Here is a 23,029-nt window from a genome sequence, read left to right on the forward strand (position 1 = left end):
TTCACATCAAGCGCCATGATAAATAACTGTCAGTGTCGTGCTGAGGCACTTCCTGCTCTGTTAAAGGACCGCAAGTAGTCTTTCCGGGTTAGAGGAGGCTTTAAATTTAAATTGAACAACAGCGACACCTACCGATTTTATTTGTCTAACACCACCGTGAACCAAATTATAGAGCCAAAAAAACCCAAACCCAGCATGATTTATTTATTCTGCATTTGTTTAACTGGATTTTTAAAGGTTTGTTCAATTACAATATTAATATTAATAATACTAACAATACTAATACTGCTACTAATACTAAGATTAATAATAAGTGAAGGGGAGATTTAATCTCAGTTCCAGCCTCATTCGCCTCTTAACATTTTACTGTTATGATGCAACATGCAGTACTGTTATTTTCCTCACAGTTTGTCTTTTTTGCCCCCTTTATTTTTCTTTCACCAGTTAGCAGTTTGACATCTGTCTCCTGGGAGTCTCTTCTGTCAGTTAGGAAGGTTTTGTGATCCATGCACCACTGAGCACATCTCTACATCTCATCTCCATACGCAGTGAGATACCCTCACATCCCACAGGATTAGGCATGGCTCTTCTCCTTTGACCCTCCTCGTCTGCTGCCTCACGTGCACATACACACACACATGCACACACGCGCACACACTCGCCACTGACTTTCATTTTTATGTTAAGTTTGACAAGAGGGGTGTGAAGGATCAGCAGGCCTAATACACCCCTCATTCTCCTCTCAGATGTGTGCACATTCATCTGACAGCTCCCAGATGTGAGTGACAGAACCGTATGTGCCCATGCAACCATGCAGAGAAGAGAAGAGAAGAGAAGAGAAGAGAAGAGAAGAGAAGAGAAGAGAAGAGAAGAGAAGAGGAGAGAAGAGAAGAGAAGAGAAGAGAAGAGAAGAGAAGAGAAGAGAAGGGAAGAGAAGAGAAGACTTTACTATCTTACAATCAAACTTTAGGAACACACGTGGGGGGAGGGGCTTGGGACATTAATGACCACGGCTGACATAACTCAGATCCATTTACATCACTTGCTTTAAAACAAATATGACATATTGATGCCTACTAATTCTGCCATGATTTAAAGACATTCTTGTGCTCATTCCCCTCCGTGTCTCGGTGAGGCTGTGGATGAAGAGAGACATAAGTGATTCTGGTAGCGTTTGTATAGTTTGTCACTGTAAATCACATGACACTATGGGTAACATTATGCACAACAATAACTCACTCTGGTTATGTGTCACATTAGCAGATGGTGATGCTGTTGAGCGGGTGTGTGCATATTTGTGTGTGTGTGTGTGTGCGCGCGCGCGCCTGTGTGTGTATACCTCTGTTTGACGGGCAGGAGGAGAGTGAAACCACAAAGCTGTTTATCAAACTCATAGGAAGTGGGTGTTGTTAAGCGAGGACGTGTCGCGCCACCACATCCTGCTGCTGGAAAGCAGCTTCAGATGGGACAGTGTTCACACAATGTACAGTAAACAACAAATGCAGACCAAATGCCGTTTATGTATGTATATGCGTGTGGTATGTGACCACCTAATTCTTCCTCAGAAACAATTTTTACACTGATTGCACAGCTATGATAACCTGCTCATTTGGCTATACAAGAGTGTGAGGAGGATGCATTTTGGGTGACCTGTTCAGAGATGTAAAAAAATTAAATAAACATTTATTCGCCCTTATCAAAAATTTGCGTTTAACACACATGCTGTTACACACACTCACAGATTTCTTTTAAGTCACTGCCACCCACAAACCATGCATGTCTCTTCAAAATGCCAAATAGAAGATGTGTTGATGGAGTGAAATGTTGCAGTGCAAAGGCAATTTTTCTGCAGAAGAGCAGTGTCACAATCTCAAGTTTGCCTCGACAATATGCCCCAAAATGTTGAATAATGCACACTGGATGTTCTTTTTTGGTCTTTTTTGTTGGTCATCATTTGCTCTGTTCCACTTTTTAGTGATTTAGGTGTAGTGTTTTGGGTCAATACTTCAGAAATGAAAGGTTAAAAAAGATCCCCGATGGTGTCACCGAGTGTGTAAGGGATGAATGATTCAGCGCTATCGCAGTCAATGCTGTATCACACACCTGCTGCTGTAGGTTTCTGTCCTCTTTTTACTCACAGAGTCTCTGGGGAAGTGGCTGCGTTCTGTCATCTAGGGAGTTTTCCTCTTTCTCTCTTTCTTTCTTTATGTTTCTGACTCTTTCTCACAGGCCCACACACGCACATGCACACACATACACCACACACACACACACATGCAGCTGTATCTGACCACATGCACAGTTATAACACAACAGGATGTTGTAGGGTGGATGTTTGAGGTGTGAAGGTTCACACAAGCCGTGACAAACAATATCTGTTTCTCAGAACAAATTATTCATTATTTATACGTCTAATAGATGCTGACATTTGTATTTTTACTTTTTTTTCACCTCTATTTTTTTATTGAAGCACATAGACCAGGTTTTGCACACCATTTTTTTAAACTACTGACTTACTGCTAAAGCATCAGCCACACATGGTCCACAAACATGCTTCACTTTGCCCCTTTCATTCTCTGCAGATGTCTGTAGTGACAAGACAATAAGAAAGCAGAAGGACAAACAGAAGGACAATCATTATTTTCCGTGCTGCTGTGTGTTTACAACCAACGCAGAGATTTGTCAAATTGGTGCTGTCAGTCCTGGGCTGCATTGTTAGATGCCAGAGCTGTCAGTCTGAATTAATATTAGGGCAGAAATGTTTTTGTTCACCACTGTCTTCCTCAGGCATCTGAAGCATCTGCGTACACCGGGGCTTGTGGACGACTTCAAGATGAGCCCACTTGATAGCTGAGCTCGTACGGAGCCAACATTATGATAATGTCCTTATAAGTAGCAGGGGGATGGGCGCAGTGTCATCTCTTCACATAGACAGAGCCAGCGGGGAGTCCACAGTCAGCTGCATTTAGGGCGTCTTTGTTGTTGTCGTAGCACCCATCTGTATTGTTGTTTTGTTCTGGTCTGTGTCTTTTCTCAGACATCATTATTGCTCTCATTAGAAAAATCTCTATCGCAGCCTCAAATGGGGAACAAAGTCTCGCAGTGTTTCTTTTCCTTTCCTTTGTTTGTCTGCGTGTTTGTGCGTGTGTGCGCATCTTCTCTTGAATATGTAAGTCTGGCTGTATTTGCAAACTACATGTGGCCACTTAAATCCTTCAAAGAGGCTGAACACTCTGTGCTGAGCTCCCTTGTTTTAATGCTGTACATACAGAAAATATTCCATTGTTTGCCTTACCTCTTATATAGGCTTATTTGTCTTCTAGTTTGCAGCAGGGTGTTGTAAGAGAACTTTGGGATGAAAGAATATGTGAAATGTAGCACCAAGATTAATTCAAAACCCACAATGGCCACAAGCACAGTGAGGGAAGTTATAGTTGGAAGGCAAAGGAAGAAAAGGCCACTTTGTTTGTGTGTATCAGGATCTGGAGAGATGGCCCCAGTGGTGTGCTATCCAAAGAGCCATTTACTTCATTAACCCAGTCAGATCACTGAGGCCTCAGTAATCAACCTTGTCACATGTCCCATTAACTTCTCATTCCATCAGCACGGCCCTCGCACCTTCTGACACACACAGACATGCGCATGTGTGCACAGATGCACTTTGGTTATGCACATTTGTGTCTGCATCACACACAACTGTGTTTCTTTATTTTTTCCCCCCCTCACTGATGCCCATATACACACTCCTTCTCCCACTCTCTCAGCTCACCCCATTACCTCCATCAGTCCCAGAGGTCTCGGAGCTCTGATGAGCCCGCCGCTGCCCTGCGAGATTAGTGGACTCCCTGAGAGAAGCCCCTCGCTGGTTGACCGTGAGTCTCGGCTGCTCACAATGTCAGCTCAAGGTTAGTGTGTTCACTCACGGCGCAGTCAAGCTGCGTAGCTCTGTTATGAATACAAGTGCGTTATTAGTATTTTACCTCTGCAGATGCCAGCGATTATAATATTTATAAAGATCCCCAAATCAATTACTGCCATTCACCTTTGCTTTCCCTCTCAGCTTTTGCATCTCTGCTTTGCTCTCTAGTGGCCCCCGCACTTGAAACATTTGTCAAAGCATTTATTAATTAACTTGTTTTTTTCTCCCCTCCTACTCCACGTCTTCATCTCAATCTTTCAATCTCCCCTCTCCCCATTGATCAAACCACAGAGGAGCCCAGCATTCGGCTAAAGTGGTTTGAATTCACTGTTATGTGCTGCACATCAAGCACAGGGAAGCATTTACTTTGCATCCCACTTGAGGGAATGAAGATCTTCCACACACAAAATGGCAGGGAGAGATGAAGGAATGAGGGCAGCTCTCGGTCTGTTATAGAGCGTCACATAAGTGGCTGGATCCGTAAGACAGATTGATCTTTTTATGTTGAACTTGATGAGCATGAATGATGCACCAGATTTCCTGTAGCAGTGAATAGAGATGAAAGGATTATCCAGATATTTAGATCATTCAGGCAGGAACGTTGCCCTGCACTGCTGTCTCTTTTCTCCCCATCATAATTCAATATTTACAGTTTAAGCTGGAAAACTGCTCCCTCTTGGCCGCCTGTATCTGGTATCCATGGAAACAGATTTGAGAAGAGAGTGCTGTCTTTATGTGTCCGGGCGCGTGCGCGCGCATATGTGTGTGTGTGTGTATGAGAGAGAGAGAGAGAGAGAGAGAGAGAGAGAGAGCGAGAGTGTAATGTTTACTGATACACTGCAATTGATTGGTTGTTGGGGAGCAGCTGTTGACCCCTCTCTCTCAGGGGTCTCTTTCTGTTCTTGCACACAACCCAGATCAATAGACACACACGGACGTGAACACAGACACACACAGATTTTGCTATTTTAAATTTATTCTAGAGTCAGTTTCTGTTTCTCTCCTCCAAAACCCATAAAAATCACCCCTTCCCAGATTAATTCAAATTTAAAGGTAGCCTTGACTCGTAGCCATAAACCTGAGCCTTATTTTAATGAATATGTTGAGCAGATCATGCCAAATCTGTTTAGAAATCCTGGGACTGTTGCTTTCACTGTCATAACATTTGGTCTACATAAAGATAAAGTAAAACACGCAGAAATACACACACGCTATAATGTAATACCGGCCCCATGCCCTTATATGGAGAGATGATCAAAGGCGCTGTTATGAAAGCGCTCTCAATATAATAAAGACACAGACACACAGACACAATTGTGAAACTAGTCAATGTGGCACAGCAGGCAACGTGCAAAGCAGTAGCATCCACACTGCTGATGGCATTGCAGATTTTTAACTACAAGTCTGAAATTGTGCCGAGTGTTTACGTGCTACTGAGCACACCACCCTGGCTAATGAAACATCTCCCAGTGGGTGCTCTACACAGGGACACATGGGCATGCATGCACTCACGGACACACACATACAGACAAACACACACATGCCAGGGATGAGTAACAGCTAGTAACTGTGGGGCACCAAGAGAGAAAGGTCATCTGACATCATTTGCATTGCTTGTTAATGTTAAAGAATGTTTTCCATACAGGGAAGGTCAAGTTTTGCATGGAGACCCGATATAAACATAACTTCTGACAAAGATGAATTAATGGAACAACTCCGGCTTGTTCATGCCTGGTTGATGTGGGTTTTCCATCCTCCTCTAATGTGACATATTAAGGGGAAAGCACCAGCACTAGCATGACACACACACACACACACACACACACACACACACACACACACACACACACACACACACACACATGCACACCCCACTCTAATCTGCCTTTTTTGTTCACCCACTCAACCCCACCCACGCACCCACCTTGTCTTACTCTGAATACAACGTGTCAGCAGCGCAGCGTGGAGTGGCAGCGTTTGTCTCGCTGAACACACACGTTGAATTAGAATAAATGAATACCACGCTCACCAAATAGCACCATCGCAGCTCATTCCAGTAGTAGTGGTTTGCGCACAAGCCATTTCGTACGAAGACAAAGGTGATAAACTTTATTTATAGTTCAGCCCACGGGCTTGCAGAATGTTTCATGTCAAACACCCCCAGAGGATATGCATTAGAACCACTACTGATAAGATTTATGTATTAAGTTATGACTCAGCAGAAGCCGCCTATTCTGGATGAGCGAAGTGAAGGCAATGATCACAGCATCTCTAATATTCTAAATCGGTTATCTCTTATTCATTTTGACTATATGGAAAAAGATAGCTTTTATTGTAACCCCAACCCTGATAAGGATAAGCCAAAGAGAATGAATGGATGGACCTTTTTTTTGCCTTTAGTATATCTGTTATATCATTAAGGCTGCTAATTGTGTGCTTTTTAATTTGTTTTCTGATGACAGAGCTTTTTTCATCTTAAATTAAGTGAAGCCCTTTACTGGTTAAATAAAACGCTACAGCTGAATTATGCCCAATTGTTCATGCAGGTGCCCGGTTAGTGTTCAAATGAAGCCACAGTAGCTCAGATGCTGATTCAAACAGGACTGGCCAGATGTTGAGCCGAATTAACATCTGTTGTCTGGTATAATTGCTCTGAGACAGTGATTCTCAAACTTTTTCTGGCTTGCCCCCACTTCAGAAGTCAACAGCCCCAAAACACCAATGCATAACAATAAAAAAAAATCTACAACTTTAATGAAACTTTAGTGAATTTAAACACCAACTCTTAGTTTGCCTACAAATTATATTCACTCAAACTTAGCTGTAGTCCATATTTTACCCCTGTTTGTTTATGTCCAGCCAATTAATCAAATCCCACAGCTCTAAGACCATTAAATATTTATTTATCATTACAATTCAGGCATTTTAAAGCCAGGCTCAGTAGACTACAGTTACATAGTATCAGATGCATATTTCCCTTAAAATATTTATTTCAGTCGCAGTCTCTTCTGCTCTGTATGCAGGTACGTATCTGAACCTGTTGAAAACCAGTGCCAAACATGTTTCTCCTCACAGCAGTGACTCAGTCAAAACAACAAGCCTTTTGCCAGATGTTGCTTTCCCTATTTGCATTACATTAAAATAACACCGTGCCAGTATGAGAGCAGTCCCACGGGAGAAAGCCCTGGGAATTAGGGGGAGGTTTGGAAAAGAAAAAAAAAGAAAAAAAGGGGGGGAAAGGGAGACTCGTTGAGGTTGTTTGCTGCCAGGGGGAGGCGATGTCGCTCCTCCTCTTCTCATCTCTCCCCTCTGCTTTGCTCTGCTAGAGCTTTTAGTCTGCTGGGTGAGATCATTACCAGACACCAGGCTCCGGGACCTGACATTCACCGATCGGAAAAGCAGAGAGAGAGAGAGCAAGAGCGAGCGAGAGAGAGGCACAGAGAGAGAGAGGTAGAGAAAAGCTTGACCCAGTGCAACCGGCGACGAGCAACCCCCACCACCATCTCCTGCCTCTTGTGCAGCCCACTGACGACTAAAAGCGCGGTCTTGTCGCTGAAATTCCACCCCCCGCTGCTGGATTTGGGCTTGTAGTCGGATGCGGGCTTGTTTTGACTGCAGTAACAGTCCTGCTCTCACCCCCTCCTCCTCCCAAACCAGCCGAGTAGCGGATTTGCGAGGGATCTCAGTGCCGTGCAAGCTCCCCGAGTGACCAGCGATCCCGCAAGGCATCGGAGATTCAGTGCGCACGGCGGCGGCGTCAGCGGCGGCTCTCCACAGCGCGAGTCAACACGCCAGAGCCTCTAAAGATCTTATTTCTACCAGGAACTGGACCCAAGTTTCCGATTGGATTTTTTCTCCTCCCCTGTGCGGCTACCTTGATTCTGCCACCAGATCGACTGCAAATCCTATTTTCTCGCTCTCTTTTTTTCGCTCTTTGCTTTCCAAAGCACCGTTGACGCCATTTTCCCCGGGATTTTCTGTCAAAAAACATATCCGTCTCTTCTGGCACCGTTTGACAGCTCCACGGGAGGCTGTCACCCCATCCGTCGCTTTCGTAAAATGTCTCTAAATGGATTGTAAATGATCGTGATAAAATATTTACACGTTAGAGCCGAGTGTGAGACAACATTAGACATGGGTAAGTAGCCCCGGTTGACTGACCACATTCCACACCTGAATGCACCTCTCCGGTGAAAAACTGTGTTCGTGTTTGTAACGCCACTTGGCCGCCTGTGTCTGCTTTCCATGTGTGCTGTTTGAGCTGCCTGTCACCTCCTACAAAGCCTTCCACATTCTGCCCGCGAGACTGTTATTCCTTAAATGTGAAATTGCTCGCAGTCACATGCCAGCAAAATCGCCCGAAACACACGCGCACGCGCGCACATGCTCGCGCCACCACTCAACGAGACGCACACCAGCCCCAAACAACTGTGGTACTACTCGGTCTCCATCTGTTATTACTGTGTAATACCTTGGTAATTAGATGGTGGTGGTAGGGGCGGGTAAGAGAAAACAACCAATTAAGGCCAATGGGATAAAGTGTCCACTGCTCAGATCAGGGTTTAACTCAACCACAGCTCGGCCTCTTAAGTTTAAATCTGTTTCTGCTGTAGTGGACCACCTGCGCCTTCACTGACATGGACAGTCCATCACATAGCATCACAATCTGTGGCATGCAGCAAGCAGATGGTTGTCACTCTTTCGACCTGTCAGTTGTTCCTTTATCTGAAGTTAAGCTGTGATTTTTGTTTGCATGTTTGTTTCTAAATGTTTTCAGTGTTTTTTTGTTGTTGTTGTTTTAGAGGGAAAAATGTGATGTCATGTTGACTTTATCTTTATTCTGATTATCATCATTTTTTACTAGTAGCACAGTGTGCACAAACTGTAGCATCGTCATCACAGATGTGTGCCCAAATGTAGTAGCTTGGTAAAACAGCTCTGCCCACTGTGGTTGCATTTATCAGCAGGTCATTAATTTCACGTGGGTGTCAGAAACTACGTGTCCAAATGCCATGGCCCTGTGGAGGAAGGTGGTTATCATTAGCACCTAGAAACCTCTGTCACAACCAGACCACCAAAAGATCAATGGATAAACATGACCAAGTCTCACTGCGGGCTGACGTGCGATCAGGTTCTCTTGGATATATATGAGGGCTTGATTTTATAAAAAGAAAAAGAACAAGGGTTAAAGTAAAGGACAACTGTAAGAGAGGTGCGTGAGTAGGTGGAAGGAAAGGAGGCTGAGGAACGGATAATAGAGGTGATTCAAGCTCGGATGGAACCATCGATCTTGTCTTGTTAACAGTTTCAGCTCCCCCAGACCTGGCGGCATTTTTGTGGTGCGAAAGTATGAAACAGGCTATTAGACTCCCGGTTAAGTAATGAGATGCCTGCATGCCACCTTTAAATTAAAGTATGAGAAATCGATTAGGTGTATCCCCTTCTGCGCTGGATACCTTGGGTCGAAATAGGATAACAGAGAAGGTGGGTGGGGGAGGAGGGAATGTGAACGGGATCCAAGGACAAATCTAACTGTTGGCAGGCTCTCTTAACAGAATATCAGCACTGGAGCACCTTTTGGCAGAGCGCACAGAAAGAGGGGAGGGAGGGATAGGGAGGTGGAGGGGAAAGGGAAGAGGTAGCAATGAGGAGAGGGGAGAGAACAGAGGTTGAGGGGGAGTGAGGTGAGGGGAAGGAGGAAGACAGTTGGGGAGTAGGGGAGGTGTTTTTGCTGACAGCCATTTTGTGGCTTCTGCTGCAGTTAAAATGGTTTAACATTCATCTGCTTCAGCCGGGGAGTTACGTGAGGATGGTTTTAGTGCTACCTGGCATATGGCTCATCCAGTGGATGTGCGCGCGTGACTGCGTGAAGCAGCTTTAAGGCCATCTTTTTCAATTATGGCTGTCCCACACATGATATTTTACGATTGTCCTTCTCGCTGCCCTGCAGCTGAACACATGCACATGAACTGGGGAGAGAGAGAGAAAGAGAGAGAGGGCTTTATTTTGTATTTCATATCCAAATATATATATGCATTTATCCTGCTGGGAAAAAACCCAAATAGGCACTTTTTAGGGCTTCCATCACCTCGCTCTGCTCCGAGGGACTAATAGACATCAAACTTGAAACCTCATGCTGTGCCCATTGGACTTGTGAATACTAGAAATCTGGGCCCATTCTCTTTGGTTTGTCTCCAAGCAAAGACTGGAACCTTCTAGAAACATTGGCATATGTGGCTACACTTCACTTGAGAGCCCGAGGAACAAAATAAGGGGAAAAAAACTGCAAATGACAGCCAGACTAGGATCATCAGCTCACACCAAGATGCTCATCTACATCCAGGGATGGTCGTGCTTCTGCTACGTTTGCATAAAAAAGCATGAAATAAAAAAAAAAAAGGATATTCACCTTGTGCAATCACGCAGGCGTTTGGTGCGTGTGCGCGCGTGCATCTGTCTGCATTTGTGTATGAGCTATTTGTGTGTGCACCTCAGGCACTGGGCTGCTGGGTATGCAGCCTTAAAAGGTTGTGTTTCTGCTGCCATCCCTCTCTCTCTCTCTCTTTCCCGCTCTGTGTCTCTCGCTCACACTTGGACTCCCCTACCTGTTTTGTCTGCCGTCTGTATCGTTCACCATCACCGTTCTGTCCATCTGTATTCCATTATCAATGCTTTATCATAATTGTCGGTAAAAGTACAAGGCGAAATGTTGGAGGACTGTCTCATTCACAGCCTTTCACATCCAGCACAGGCAATGACCTTATGCTATTTAAGAGGGAAGCTGGTTAGCGCTGGCAGTTTTGAGAACATAATAAAGCTATTTATGCAGCGAGTCTGGCCTCTTACAATCACCCTGCTGTCTGAGGCTGGTCGAGGTGTGTGTGCGTGTATGTGTGTGTGTGCATCGCTGTGTTTGTGTGCATAAAAGAGAGAGTGAGAGCGGGGAGAGGAGACAGTGAGGCTCAGGCTAAGTAAGTGAGGGAGGCCCGAGGAGGGGTCAGTCTTACATAAACTCTCAGCTTGTCTGCCAGTAACAGAACTAACACCGCTTAGGGCAGCGAGCAGGGAGGGGAGAAGGAATAGTCATGACCCAGCTAAGGGGCTTATGCAGTAATGGCCCAGAATGACCAGAATTGTACTAATGCACGATGCCATTTTGCTGTCATACTGAGCGATAGCTGTGAAGGGGTACTAAGTCGTAGGCACAGAGTGGATGTGCGTCTATTTAATGTGTGTGTGTGACTGAGTGAGTGATGTTGTGGTTGGCAGCTGTCTCTTTTTCCTGTCTTTGTCCTCAGTCACATGACATCCAGGGCAGCTTTCACACATGCCATTAGGGCGAGTCACCGAGCTGACATTAGGAACTGGGAGGTTCCTGAAGGACCAAAGGGGGTCATGTGGGCACTGTAAGACCAGGCTGGGACTACACCTGGACTGCACCGCCTTTTGTTTATATCTGTAAAACTTTGTATGCTTAAAAGTGTGATTGTACAAGCACGGCGATGGCTGTGGAGTTTGCGGGAATGAGTTTCTAACTTCCAGGCAGTCAGCAGTTTTCATTCTTGCTGGCAGGGTGTATGCAAAATCACTCTTGAAACAGGCTATCCATCAAACTGAGCATTATTTATGTCTCAGTGTTACTGATTGATGTAACACTTACCATGGTGTGGTTGTGCACTGAGCACAGTCTGCTTTGAAGACTCGTGTTAGTCAAAGAGTTAAATGAAGGAGGCTCTGGGATGTGAAATTTTACCCTGCCAAGAAAGCTTTGCACTTAAATTCTTAGTTGTCACGATGTCACCCCCCCCCCCCCCCCCCCCCCCAAAAAAAAAGCAAAAAAAGTGAATTTGGTATATTCTTCCATTAAACAGGCTGCTGTCGAGGAGCTAAGTTTAAAAACCAGTTATTTTGAATGAAAACCTGTGATTTCCAAGGTAGGAAATCAATTTGAGAATGTATTAATGTGCTTTGGGAAATGTTTGGCAGTACAGCCATGTGAGCAATTTGGGCTTCATAAGCTTAAACATGCAAAACCGCTGTTACGCTCCCTTAAATTTTTTGATCCTTGACCGCCACTGGGCTACCAGAACCTACATCAATAACCCTTGTAAGTGGTTTCAGATTGGCAAACTTTACGGTTAAAGAGAGGGTTCGTTGAAACAAGTCTTTTTTGACTTTTTTTAATTTAAGGGCATGCAGAAGAAAAAGGACACACGGCTAACTTTGAGAGCTGGACACTGTGTGCAGTCTTGCAATGGTTTGTTGGAAAATTTGCTGTGGATTAAGACTGCTCAGTCACACTGCAAGCATGTGCTCTGAGGCCCCTTAGATATTGTGATGGGATCAGCTGTTTGTACAGTAGCGTGGGCTGGTACAGTACAGCACACTGAGAAAACACATACAGCTAAAGGAAAATGACTGTAGTAGTCATGCCAGGGAGTGTATTAGGTTAATAGGTATGCAAATCTTGATATATGCTCTGAGCCAGTTGTGCTCTTTCAGATCTTTTTAAGTCTGCGGGAAGCAAGATCCCTTTACTTGAGTCATGTCGACAGGTAGTGGTCTAGTCTGGGTTCACATCAGTGTAAATGGTGTCAGGCTAAGCTCAGCATGTGAGACAGCATTCCCCACTTCCCACTCAGTCATGCCTCATGTCATATTGACTGATGGGATTCCCTCGAGCTGTAGTGAGAAGTGTAGTCCACTGTTTGTTTTGGTTGCTTTCTGTTTATACGCCTGTGTGTAAGTAGGCCTGTGCAAGCGCACGTGTGTATGTACGTATGGCGTGAGCGTGTAATATGGATCTGTGTCTGCACGTGCAATGATCCAAAACAGAAATCCTGAATCCTCCTGACAAGCAGCGGCCACAGTGTTTTTCTCCAGAGAGCAGGAATAGCAGCAGGGGGTGCAGCATGTGTATGGCAACGTTGTCATTTTGGATGTGCGTCTGTGTGGATGCGCGCACTGTTTTTTTTTACTGTGTATGTGTGTAGCAATGCGGCTGCATGCGTGTGTAAAATGGTTCAGACGCTAGTTTTTCCAGACCAGCTCGTAAACCACATCTGGGGAAAGAATTTAGATTCCTTCTCTCCGTTTTTCTCTGCTGCTTTTCCTTTCCCCCCTTGTGTGTTCCCCTCCCTCCTCCTTCACTCCTCTGAAGAAGAAAAAAAAAACAACAAAAAAAACGGAGCCAGCTTCGTTCATTTTTTTTCTGTGTTGTGTCCTCAGGCTAACTTCAGCCTGGTTTTAGTGCAGAGAAGAGGAATGTCTTATTTTGCACTGATCACTCTAGTGTCTGCGCAGCTCCGCTTCAGATCTGTCACAAGGATGGAATAAGTAATGAAGGGTGAGAGAGAAGATTTAGCAAAGAGGGAGTAAAGAAGAGAGCAGGAAGAGAGGAAGGCAAGTGGGTGTCAGAAATGAGTTTGTTTATGCGAGGTACAAAATGCAAATGATAGCTAGGCAGCATGCCTCTGCAGCTCTGTGATGAGTGTGTGTTTGTCTTCATACTTAACAGGCAGGCAATGATGGCGATGACAGAGAACAGCCCTGTGCTGAGAGGTAGCAGTGGAATGGAAGCTATGGGGATGATGGAACGGGTCTCATACGCCCTTTTTTCCTAATTATGTCATTCACCTGCTCTTTCTGCAGACTGTCCCTGGCTTCGCTGTGTTCCTGTGGGACAATCAACACAACCTCAGTAGCTGATTGACAACAACCAACCAGCCCGACAGTCTACTGCTTTCTATCTTCCTATTGGCTGGCTGCCAAGGCTTCCCCCATCCTGACTGGCTCTGGTGGGAGAGTGGATGGAGCAAAGGGATCTGGTTGGCTCAGCCCGACCCAAAGAGGCTGACCTTCAGGGAGGTAGGGTGGGGCCAAATGAAGGGGACCAAGAAGGAGCAGGAGGCATCGGGTTGGCACGCAGCGATGATGTGATTAACGGTGCCATCAGTGAAGGTGAGGGGTTAGAGGAACAGGGGGACGGGCTAATGGAGGAGCAGGAGTTCTCCATCAAGGAAGCAAGTTTCCAGGAAGGAAGTCTAAAGCTGAAGATACAGACCACCAAGCGCACCAAGAAGCCCCCAAAGAGCCTTGAGAACTACATTTGCCCACCGGAGATCCGGACGACCATCAGACCTGCAGTTGGAGAGGGCAAAGGGGGACGGCAGGGGCGAACAGGTAGTGGAGGAGGGGCGGGGCGGGCCCCAAAGGAAGAAGAACGAGGGCCCCCCAGAAAAAGGGTAAGTCATGACACTGTGATGCAAGTTTGAGCGTTATTGAGTGAAAAAAAAGGCTTCTCTCACTCTCGAGATCTCTGAGTTGACCGCTCCCTTTCTCACACACACCTTTCTCGGTAGCTCCCTTCCCGGCTTGGTTACACGGGGTCAAAGTTTGCCCCGTAATTGAAACCAGCCTAACTGAGATCACACAGCGACACACATACAAGCACACAACACACACTCACATAAGAGCTGAGAATAGGGCTGACATAAGCAAGTGACAGCTGGCGTCTGCTCTCTCCATTTGTGGTCATATACACAGAGACCTTTACTGTCTCCTCTCCTCTCCTTTCCTCTCCTTCCCTTTAATGAAATCAGCTTTTGCGGGTCAGTGCCTTCAACGCCGCCCCCCTCCTCTTGCCTCCATCACACCCTCTACACACTATACTGGTGTTGTACAGGTCCTTGGGGGAATCTAGTGTTTGCAGTGTGTGTTGACCTACACAGTGGTGTGTGTGTCCAAACCTGACAGCCATCTCGATGTCACCGAGCTCGACAGGCCAAGCAGGAGTAAAGGCGTCATGTTGTCAACATGATGTTGTGTCGTGTTTTCCTCCGCTGTGCCTCACTTCTGTGGCTTCGGCTCTTAATTGGCTCGTGAGACGCGCCCGTGATTGGTGTTTTTTCATCAGTGTCAATAACAGTCCTGCCTAGTCTCCATTCAGTAAACGCTTTGGGTCAAAGTTCAAGCGAGGGCTGCTCCAAGATGAACATGATATTGTCACTTGTTGGGATGTTTTTCTCATTTTTCTCAAGTAGATGGATTTAGAGTAAGGCAGTGAAAACAAGCGCAGCATTCAGCTATTTGGGGCTTTCATTTTACTTGAAAGGGTTCGCGCATTCAGGCTAGTCACCATCGAATTATCTGCCACCCTGCTAGCTACAGAGGTATTGTTAGGCTATTAAAGAAGTTTTTATTGAAATTGTTTTCAATAAAAGTTTAGTTTATGGCTGTCAAGCAGTGTGGTACAGCACCTGCGAGGGCAAGAGTGGCAGAAATAAGTGCAATCATATGGCAGGAAGAAGACAGCAGAAAATAGACAAAACCGCAGACTAGAGTGCATATGAGGTTAGTTTTTAATATAGCGAAGGGTTCTTTGAAATATCTTTAGTAAAAAAAAAAAGAAATCTTTGTTGACTTTAGCTTTTATGATGTGTTTAAAGGCTGTATTGTAGTTTTAAGTGTTTAGCTTACAAGTGGAGTGTCATGAGTAGTGAGAATAAACACAAAGAAAACTAATTTTTTTATTTCTATTGACAGTAGGCATGTCAAAACAGTAGAATTTTAAACTTGATACCGATACCCGTGAAAATATTTGGTACTCGTCACGACATTTATATTCCAAAATTAAGAGGCACATTTTAAAAATATATATTAGAACAAATGATGGTCCAGTCAAATGTAATCAGCTACAGCCCTGTTTCATTTATACCTCTGCTTCTGACTACTTGGTATCATAATTCTTTGCTGAGCAAAGCTGCTGAGCACTGTTTCTGTCTAGCTGTCTGTGGACCTTTCATAATATACTTATTAGACACAAATAGTTCTATTACCCTGTCAACTTATCACTGTTTAGTAGCAGTAGTTATAGTAGTTTAGTAGTAGTTTACACACCGATAGGCAGGATTGTGAATAAAGTTTGCCGCTAGCATTAGCAATAGCTGCTACTTTAGCTGCTACCTTATGATAACCTAACTAATTTGGCTAATATGGCTGTCATATAATTGCTAATAGTTAAACTGGCCAGGGCAAAACTTCTGACTATTGTTTGGCAAATTTCTGTTGTTGAAATGAGAACTTTATTAACCTCAGGAAACTCTTCGTAAAGATTGGGGGTTTCAAACTTTAAGATGCTTTGCTACGTGTTTTGCTAGTATTCGTGTGTTCACGTGTTCAGCTGCTAGTGAGGGCAGCGGCTGCACGCCTGTCTGTTTGCAGAGGTGCTGTATGAAGTTCTCTGTCAGCTGGAGGAAGCTAAGCCGGTGCTGCTGACATCGATACTGTTGGAAATGAGTATTTCAGCTGATTGTTTTTTGTAGTATCAATCAAGGATCAACTTTTTCCGATGACATTATTCACTACAAATGCTGCTTCTGGTGAAATCTTCAATTGACAGTGCCGTGCCCCATGTCTTAGTAATTTGGTGCATAATGAAACCCTGCAACACGTCAATTCAATGAGCGCCTCGGTCGATAAAGTAGAATTAAAAAATGCATTATTGGCAGGTTGTTAAGTCACAACTCAGCGAGCAGATTGTTCTCTAAATAAACTGGGAGTGAGTGGGTGTCAAGTGTCGCCCCACGAGTGACCTATCCAGGCAGCAATGCTAATGCTAACCCGAACAAACAAAGCATTTCCAGTAGTGTTGTGTATTACATGTGAAATAAAACAAATTTTGTAACTTTACAATTGTCCAGACTTCATGTGTGAAAATGGCTTTGACAAGTTGCACTTTCATAATATCTTTATGGGAAAAGGTTTTGTTTTTTACGTTTTTTAATGAATTGCTGGATCGTTCTAGTCCTCTCTAAGTTTTTGGTTGTTTATAGATATTTGCAATTGGTAGACAACAGTTTACGTAAAGATTGCTCGCCAACATGATTGCTCTACACTTGTGTTTTTCCAACAATTGGAACACTGGCTTGGAAAAGAAATTCATGGTCATTTCTTTGTTGCTGGCAGATTTCAGTGTGATTTACAGCCACAATTTCCAGTAGTTGTCTTCAGGATGTGTATTCTTGTCTGAGCTTTTCTGTAAATAAAGTATGAACAGGCCTCTGAAAAATTTCAGTGTTTACATCCATTAGTAAGCTGAATGAGCTGAGCTCGGCGCTGTGATGTTTTTAGCAGCCATTCCTAATCTAGCGCCATCGGCCCCCACTGGGAAGCCCACTGCTACAGTATGATTGACAGGGGTTGTCATAGTGACACGGGCAGCAAGCTGGTCTCTATTGAGGTTTGAGGTTTGGGGAGGGGAGAGGGGGGTTGTGGAGGATGTGTTGGTGTTGATTCAGATCAGTTTCAACCCTTCATCCCTTGCACTCTGTCCCTCAATCACACCCCCACCATCCCTCTCCCCCTCTCTTTCCCCCTTACATCCTTTCCCTCCATCTAGCCATCACCTGCCACCCCAAGGGTGTAATACAGGCAGGCTCAGTGGAGAGGAACGGGTTAAAGAGAGAGGCCGGGCTGCTTTTTCTGTCTCACTCTTTTTCTGTATGTGTGTGTTGAGGTTAAATACTCTCTTTGTGGTGTACGTGAGGCTGTGAGTCAGGAGGGGGACGGGAGGTGAGGGGGAGCAGATGGACAGCCTCTCTCCTCTCTGTTGTATTGTGTCCACATATATGCTTTCTCCCTCTATTCTTTTAATCAATCTCTCTTTCCACACGTTTCCCCCTCCAGCTTTTCTTTCCCTATGTCTTCCTCTTTCCAAGCACTGTCTTTCATCGTGCTTTTCTCTCTCTTTCACCCTCTGTTGTCTTGTAGCAGATGGCAGCGTGGGGCAGCAGCAGCAGCAGCAGCAACAGAGCAGAAGCCAGAGTGTGAGCAAGAGAGAGGGGTAGAGGGGAAGGGGGTCGTGGAACGAGGAGGAGGAGGAGAAAGGAGGTGGGGGTCAGGCATATGGAGAGCCTGGTTAAGGGGCCTCCTCAGAGGGAGTGTGTATATGCGTGTGGTAGTGTGGTGAATAGAGGAGGGGGAGAGGCAGGATACAATAGAAGCCCATTAAGACAGAGATTTGACTCTAATAGACAGAGAGGGAAAGAGACAGGCAGACAGATAAGAAGGCAAACATGTAGAATGGTGCAAAGAAACAGATGGAAATTGTGTTTTTTAGCCATTCTTTCTTTTGTAGCAGCCTAAGAATCTGCCGTCAGAAAGGCCCCTTCTCCTCTCTTCCCTCTGCTGACTTGTAATAACATTAAAATTTTAGGTTATTCCATGTGGGAAAGCTGTCGTTTTGCAAACCCCAAAAACAGCAGCCTAAAAAGATAAATCCGAGTTATGCAAATTGCATTTTTACACTAGAGACGTGGCAGAATGTCAACAAAGGCTGTGCTTGCAATCCCTTGTATTAGTATTTACCCCTGACCATTTTATATGATTGTCCATATTCACAGTGTAAAATTTAAATACCGCACGGATCCATCGCTGGCATTGATAATTACAGTGCACAGTGCAGTGCATCACATTTTATAGGCTTAAAAGTTATATTCATTTGACTCTACGCCTGTCAATGATGACCAATAATGGCCTGGATTTATTTACCGCTCTCTATAAAATGCTATTTATTATGCAGTGAACATGGCTGCAAAGGCAAGAGAAAAGAGCAGAGTTAGCCTGTCTTAAAGGGAAGGGAAAGGGGAGTTTCATCCACCTATCATCTTCATAGCGAGCATCCATAACCGAGGAAGTCAATGAGGAAGCGTAGTGTGTCAGAGGACAGACCCAAACACACATTAACGGGATATGATGGGCTCCCCTTCTCTGTCTCCAGCTGACATCACACACATGCTGAACGTCCTCTCACACACGGCTCTTTGTCTGGGCGCGCTGTGTGTGTTTGGAAGATGAATGTGTGTGTTTTAATGGATTGGGTCCTGGGTCAACCACTGCATCACTCCTCCAGACACACACTCTTCTCGCGCGCACACACACACACTTAGAAACACACACTGACACACAGTTAGCGGTCCGATGCCTTCACATGGGGGAGCGTGCGCTAGCTAAAATACATCCACTCTTTTACTATCTCTTCTATACACACACACACATACATACAAATCATGTTGAACAGCGATTGCAGTTAGAGAGAGTGTTTTCCTGGTTATCTGTCCAGTTCCCTGGACGTGCCAAATGTGGCTCTTAATCCATTTCACTATCTGTGGGGAGAGATAAGCCAGAGCTTTTCCAGGAGTCCAGACCAGGCCTTGTGTTGTTGTTGTTGTGTGTATATGTGTCTGCGTGTGTGTGTGTGTATTAGTGGGTGCACGCGAAAGCTCGACGGTAAGACACACACTTATCTTGTCTTGACAGCCCCTCTGCTTGGTGGTCCTCCTGGCTATGTGTGTGTACGTTGCTGCTTGGTGGTCTCCCAGCAGTGTTTGGGATTATTATGTGTTAGTCAAGTGCATTCACAAGGAAATTAATGCTGCCACAGTCGCCACGCCAAGTGTGTGCATGCAGTACGTGCACATGCGTGTGTGTGAAATGGTTTGCCTTTTGATGTGAGCTTTTTTATCCCTGGCTGAAATGGCGGTTGGTGACCTGAGGGACTTGATGAGCTCATAAAATAGGAGTGTGTATGGGTGTGTGTGTGTGTGTGTGTGTGTGTGCGGGCGTCAGCTTGAGCGGATAGCATCGTGCTTACCCACAGAGAGCACCCCCTGACTGATTTATGAATATGTATGAACATGAAATGATCACCTATAATATGGCCTGACCCACCTGTCATATTGGAGTTTTTTTCTCTGGTGACTGTCACTGTAGTCCAAAGACCCAGGCTTTTATATTCAGTGTGTGTGTGAGTGTGTGTGTGTGTGTGTGTGAGTGAGTGTGTGTGTTTGTGTACGTGTGCCCTCACTGTGCTGTCTTTGAGAGTACGGATCGGGAATGCTTTAAAGGGGCGTTTCCCTGTAGTGGATGGGGGGATGGGACATGTGAATGTGTTTGTGTGCATGTGTGCTCGCATGCTGGGGAGGGGTGAGTGATTTAGCACCGCTGAAACACCAGCTGTCCATCTGTGTCTGACCCCCCATACACACCCCGTGCACACTTGAAACACACACAGACACACACACAGACACGTCTCCTCGCGTCTAAACTCTGATCTGCTCTTCAGTATCTCTCAAATCTGAAGAAAGTCCAGACAAAACACAATCTGTTCATCGGCCTTTCTCCCTCCAAACACAGGCACACTCGTGCTCACATTCATCATAACACAGACTTACATTAATTTCCTTTGGATATAACTACTGTTTGCTTAACCCTAACCCTCAAGCCAAGTCTTCCTACTAAAATTTAATCATTTGCCTTATTATCAGAAGTGAGATGAATCCCCAGAAACTGATTGTCTGTCCCTACAACACACACACACACACAAGGGCACACACACATCTACACACACACACTAAGGAAGACTGCTCCCTAATAAGCTCTGCGGTAGTGCTGGTGCTGCAGTGTATCCACAATGAATGACTCTGCAAGGTCACTCCTAGTGAGCACATGTAAATGCTACACACAAACATTCACACACACACACACACACACACACACACACACACACACACACACACACACACACACACACACACACACACACACAAAGGAGCGCTGAAGGCTGGCAGCAGAAGAGATGAACTTTGACCCTGCTGGACATTCAGAAGTCGAGGTGATAGCTGAACTCCACAGTTGTATAAGCCCTAGTGTCTGTGTGTGTTCGTGTGTGTATGCTGTGTGTTTCTGCCTGTGTGTGTGTGCTGTATTGTTTGTTTGTGAGAGTGGGTCAGGGTTGAGACAACTGGAGTCTGGCCTTTGCTTTCTTAGCCTCAGGGCTGGATTTGGTGTCTGTGTACGCGCATGTGTGTGTGTGTTTGTGTTGACCATTTGGTTGGAACTGTAGCTAATTTCTCAATCAGACACACACATACCATCTTCTCAATCTGTCCTAAAGGTCAAGACCTATTCATTCACTATTGTATCCAGTCTCAGTGGGTTGCTTTTCCTCTTAAGTCTGATGCAGGGCAGCAATAATAGGCAGTCTAGCTGAAGGTACATTTTAATAAAGACCTGAGGCAACTACACTTAAAGAAATGCCAGTGGGTCACTTAGGCAGCATCTGCCAGTGAACATGAAGGCATTTTGTGTTGCCTTTTTTTTCTGGCAAATATATTTTTATATTTTCCAAAAACAAAACAAACCCAAAACAAAACAAACATATCAGGTTCTGTCTTTTAAAGATACAGCTGATAGGCTTCAGCCTTTTTCAAACAGCGTGACATTACCCAACAGAGATGCACGTGAGAACTGTCTGAAGCTACAATTAAACATCAACTTCGATTAATTTAACCTGCTAGCTCTGAATTGCAAAACCTGTGATATTGCAATATTTTATTTTTTTGCATCATGCCTGTCTACATTGGGTAGTGTAGACAGGAAAGCAGGTGAGGGAAGAATGGGAAACTTGGACCTCTGCATTGGCCTTTTGCATATGGCTAATGTAGATGTATGAACTATACCAGTATCAGTGTAACAGATATTTGATTGCACAGGTCATTTACTAGTTAAAAGGTTGGTGGTTGAATCCCCGCCTCACTCAGTCTGCACGTTCACGACCCAGCCCCAAACTGCCCCTTCGATTCTGATGTGTCCGTATAATGAAGCCTAGGTTATACTCTGTTGCAGACATGGAAATGGACATCATTCATCAGTCATTCCTGTTATACTTCTCTAAAATCTGCTGCTTGTGGTGGATTCTTGGTTGGTGCATTATAATGAAAAGTTGGCATGAACAGCTCTACGTGGTCACAAAAAACTGACAGGTGTCTGCACTGACCCTCGCACCTTCTGAAGATGTCATTTACTTTTACCAACTTACCATAATTTGCCACTGGGATCTAAGTGGACCCTAGCGGACTTTTGGACAGCAAGCCCTTAAAGGCATAGCATAAAGTACACTATAAATGTGTGTGTAAATGGCTGTGAAAAAAGTGCTTTGAGTCTTCCATTACAAGAGCTCTTTAAGTGCCAGTATGCTTACCATTTAATAATCTGGTGAATTCACAGCGAGTGACTGGTTATCCTGCCATTTGAATCCTCTAGTAAGGCAGTAATCTCACCTAAACCAGAGTATTTCTAGTAGTGAGAACATGTGCAATGTCTAAACCAATATTTGTGGTTCTCGTGTCTAAAAACCTCATATGGGTCATAAAAAGAACAAAAGTCAAACTTCCTGGAATATCATTCCTGAAATTAAAATAAGGCATAATAAGCATATGTTTACCTCACATTTGCTGTTGTTTGCTGCTGTGGCCAAAATCACTAAGTTTCACAAAGCTGTCATGGTTTTATGCCACTGGGCCATTGTTATTTCTCTCACTCTAGGGGGGCTTCAGCCTAATAGCACAACTTTCACAGACTTCCACTGTTCCATTACCAACTCGTTTTTAATAGCATCAGGATGATCCCTGTAATGTAGATATTGACTGAAAAACCAACGAGAGATCGTGTAATCTCCCTTTACTGATGACTGATCCAGGCTATAATTTTATAAAAAGCATAAAATATTTATTACTGCACTGTTGAATAGTTGTAAACTCAACTGGAAGTTATGACTTGTTTATAAAAACGTAATTGTAATACATCATTTTGACATTGTTTGCCCTTTTTTATTCATTGAGGTCTTCACAAAGAACAGATTGCAATAAACATCAAGAGCAAACTGTATAGAAAACACACAGGCCTGAATTTGATTTGTGCGACAGCACAGCGGTTGACTGTGACTCACTTGACTGTGGGATGATCTGGAGGGCAGCCATTTTTGATGTCCTCTGCAGGCACGGATGATGTTGAGTCACAGCATCATGTGTTCCCGGTGGCTGCTTTGTTAGTGTGGCTCCATCATGCCTCTGCCTCTGTGGTTAGTCAGTGTGTGTGTGTGTCTGTCTGTGTGAGGAGGAGTGTATGCTGTGGTTTTCAAAGGAGGTCCGACAGGAATAGATGCGGATGTTTGGTGAGAGGAGTGAAGGAGACGGGGAGTCAAAGGAAGAGAAGGGAAGAAGGCGACGAGTATTGACTTTCACTGTGTCTCACTGCAAGTGTGTTTGTCAG

The 23,029-nt window shown here is 44.7% G+C and overlaps 2 protein-coding genes across 2 annotated transcripts in view; one reads left to right on the forward strand and one right to left on the reverse strand.

Annotated features, from left to right (window-relative positions):
* Positions 1-70, reverse strand: part of cdk7 (cyclin-dependent kinase 7) — an 11,366-nt gene extending 11,296 nt beyond the window's left edge. Inside the window, exon 1 of the mRNA XM_004544480.5 lies at positions 1-70. This exon is cut by the window's left edge and continues 49 nt beyond it. Coding sequence (XP_004544537.1) covers positions 1-17 — 17 coding nt within the window. The 5' untranslated portion in view covers positions 18-70.
* Positions 71-7,244: 7,174 nt separating this feature from the next.
* The window catches only part of setbp1 (SET binding protein 1), a 37,790-nt gene continuing 22,005 nt past the window's right edge, over positions 7,245-23,029 (forward strand). The window contains exons 1-2 of the mRNA XM_004544481.6: positions 7,245-8,057; positions 13,571-14,163. Of these exons, the coding sequence (XP_004544538.3) occupies positions 13,729-14,163 (435 nt within the window). The 5' untranslated portion in view covers positions 7,245-8,057; positions 13,571-13,728. The remainder of the gene's footprint in view (positions 8,058-13,570; positions 14,164-23,029) is intronic.

Source organism: Maylandia zebra, linkage group LG12 (assembly GCF_041146795.1).
Source record: "Maylandia zebra isolate NMK-2024a linkage group LG12, Mzebra_GT3a, whole genome shotgun sequence".
Lineage (NCBI taxonomy): Eukaryota > Metazoa > Chordata > Actinopteri > Cichliformes > Cichlidae > Maylandia > Maylandia zebra.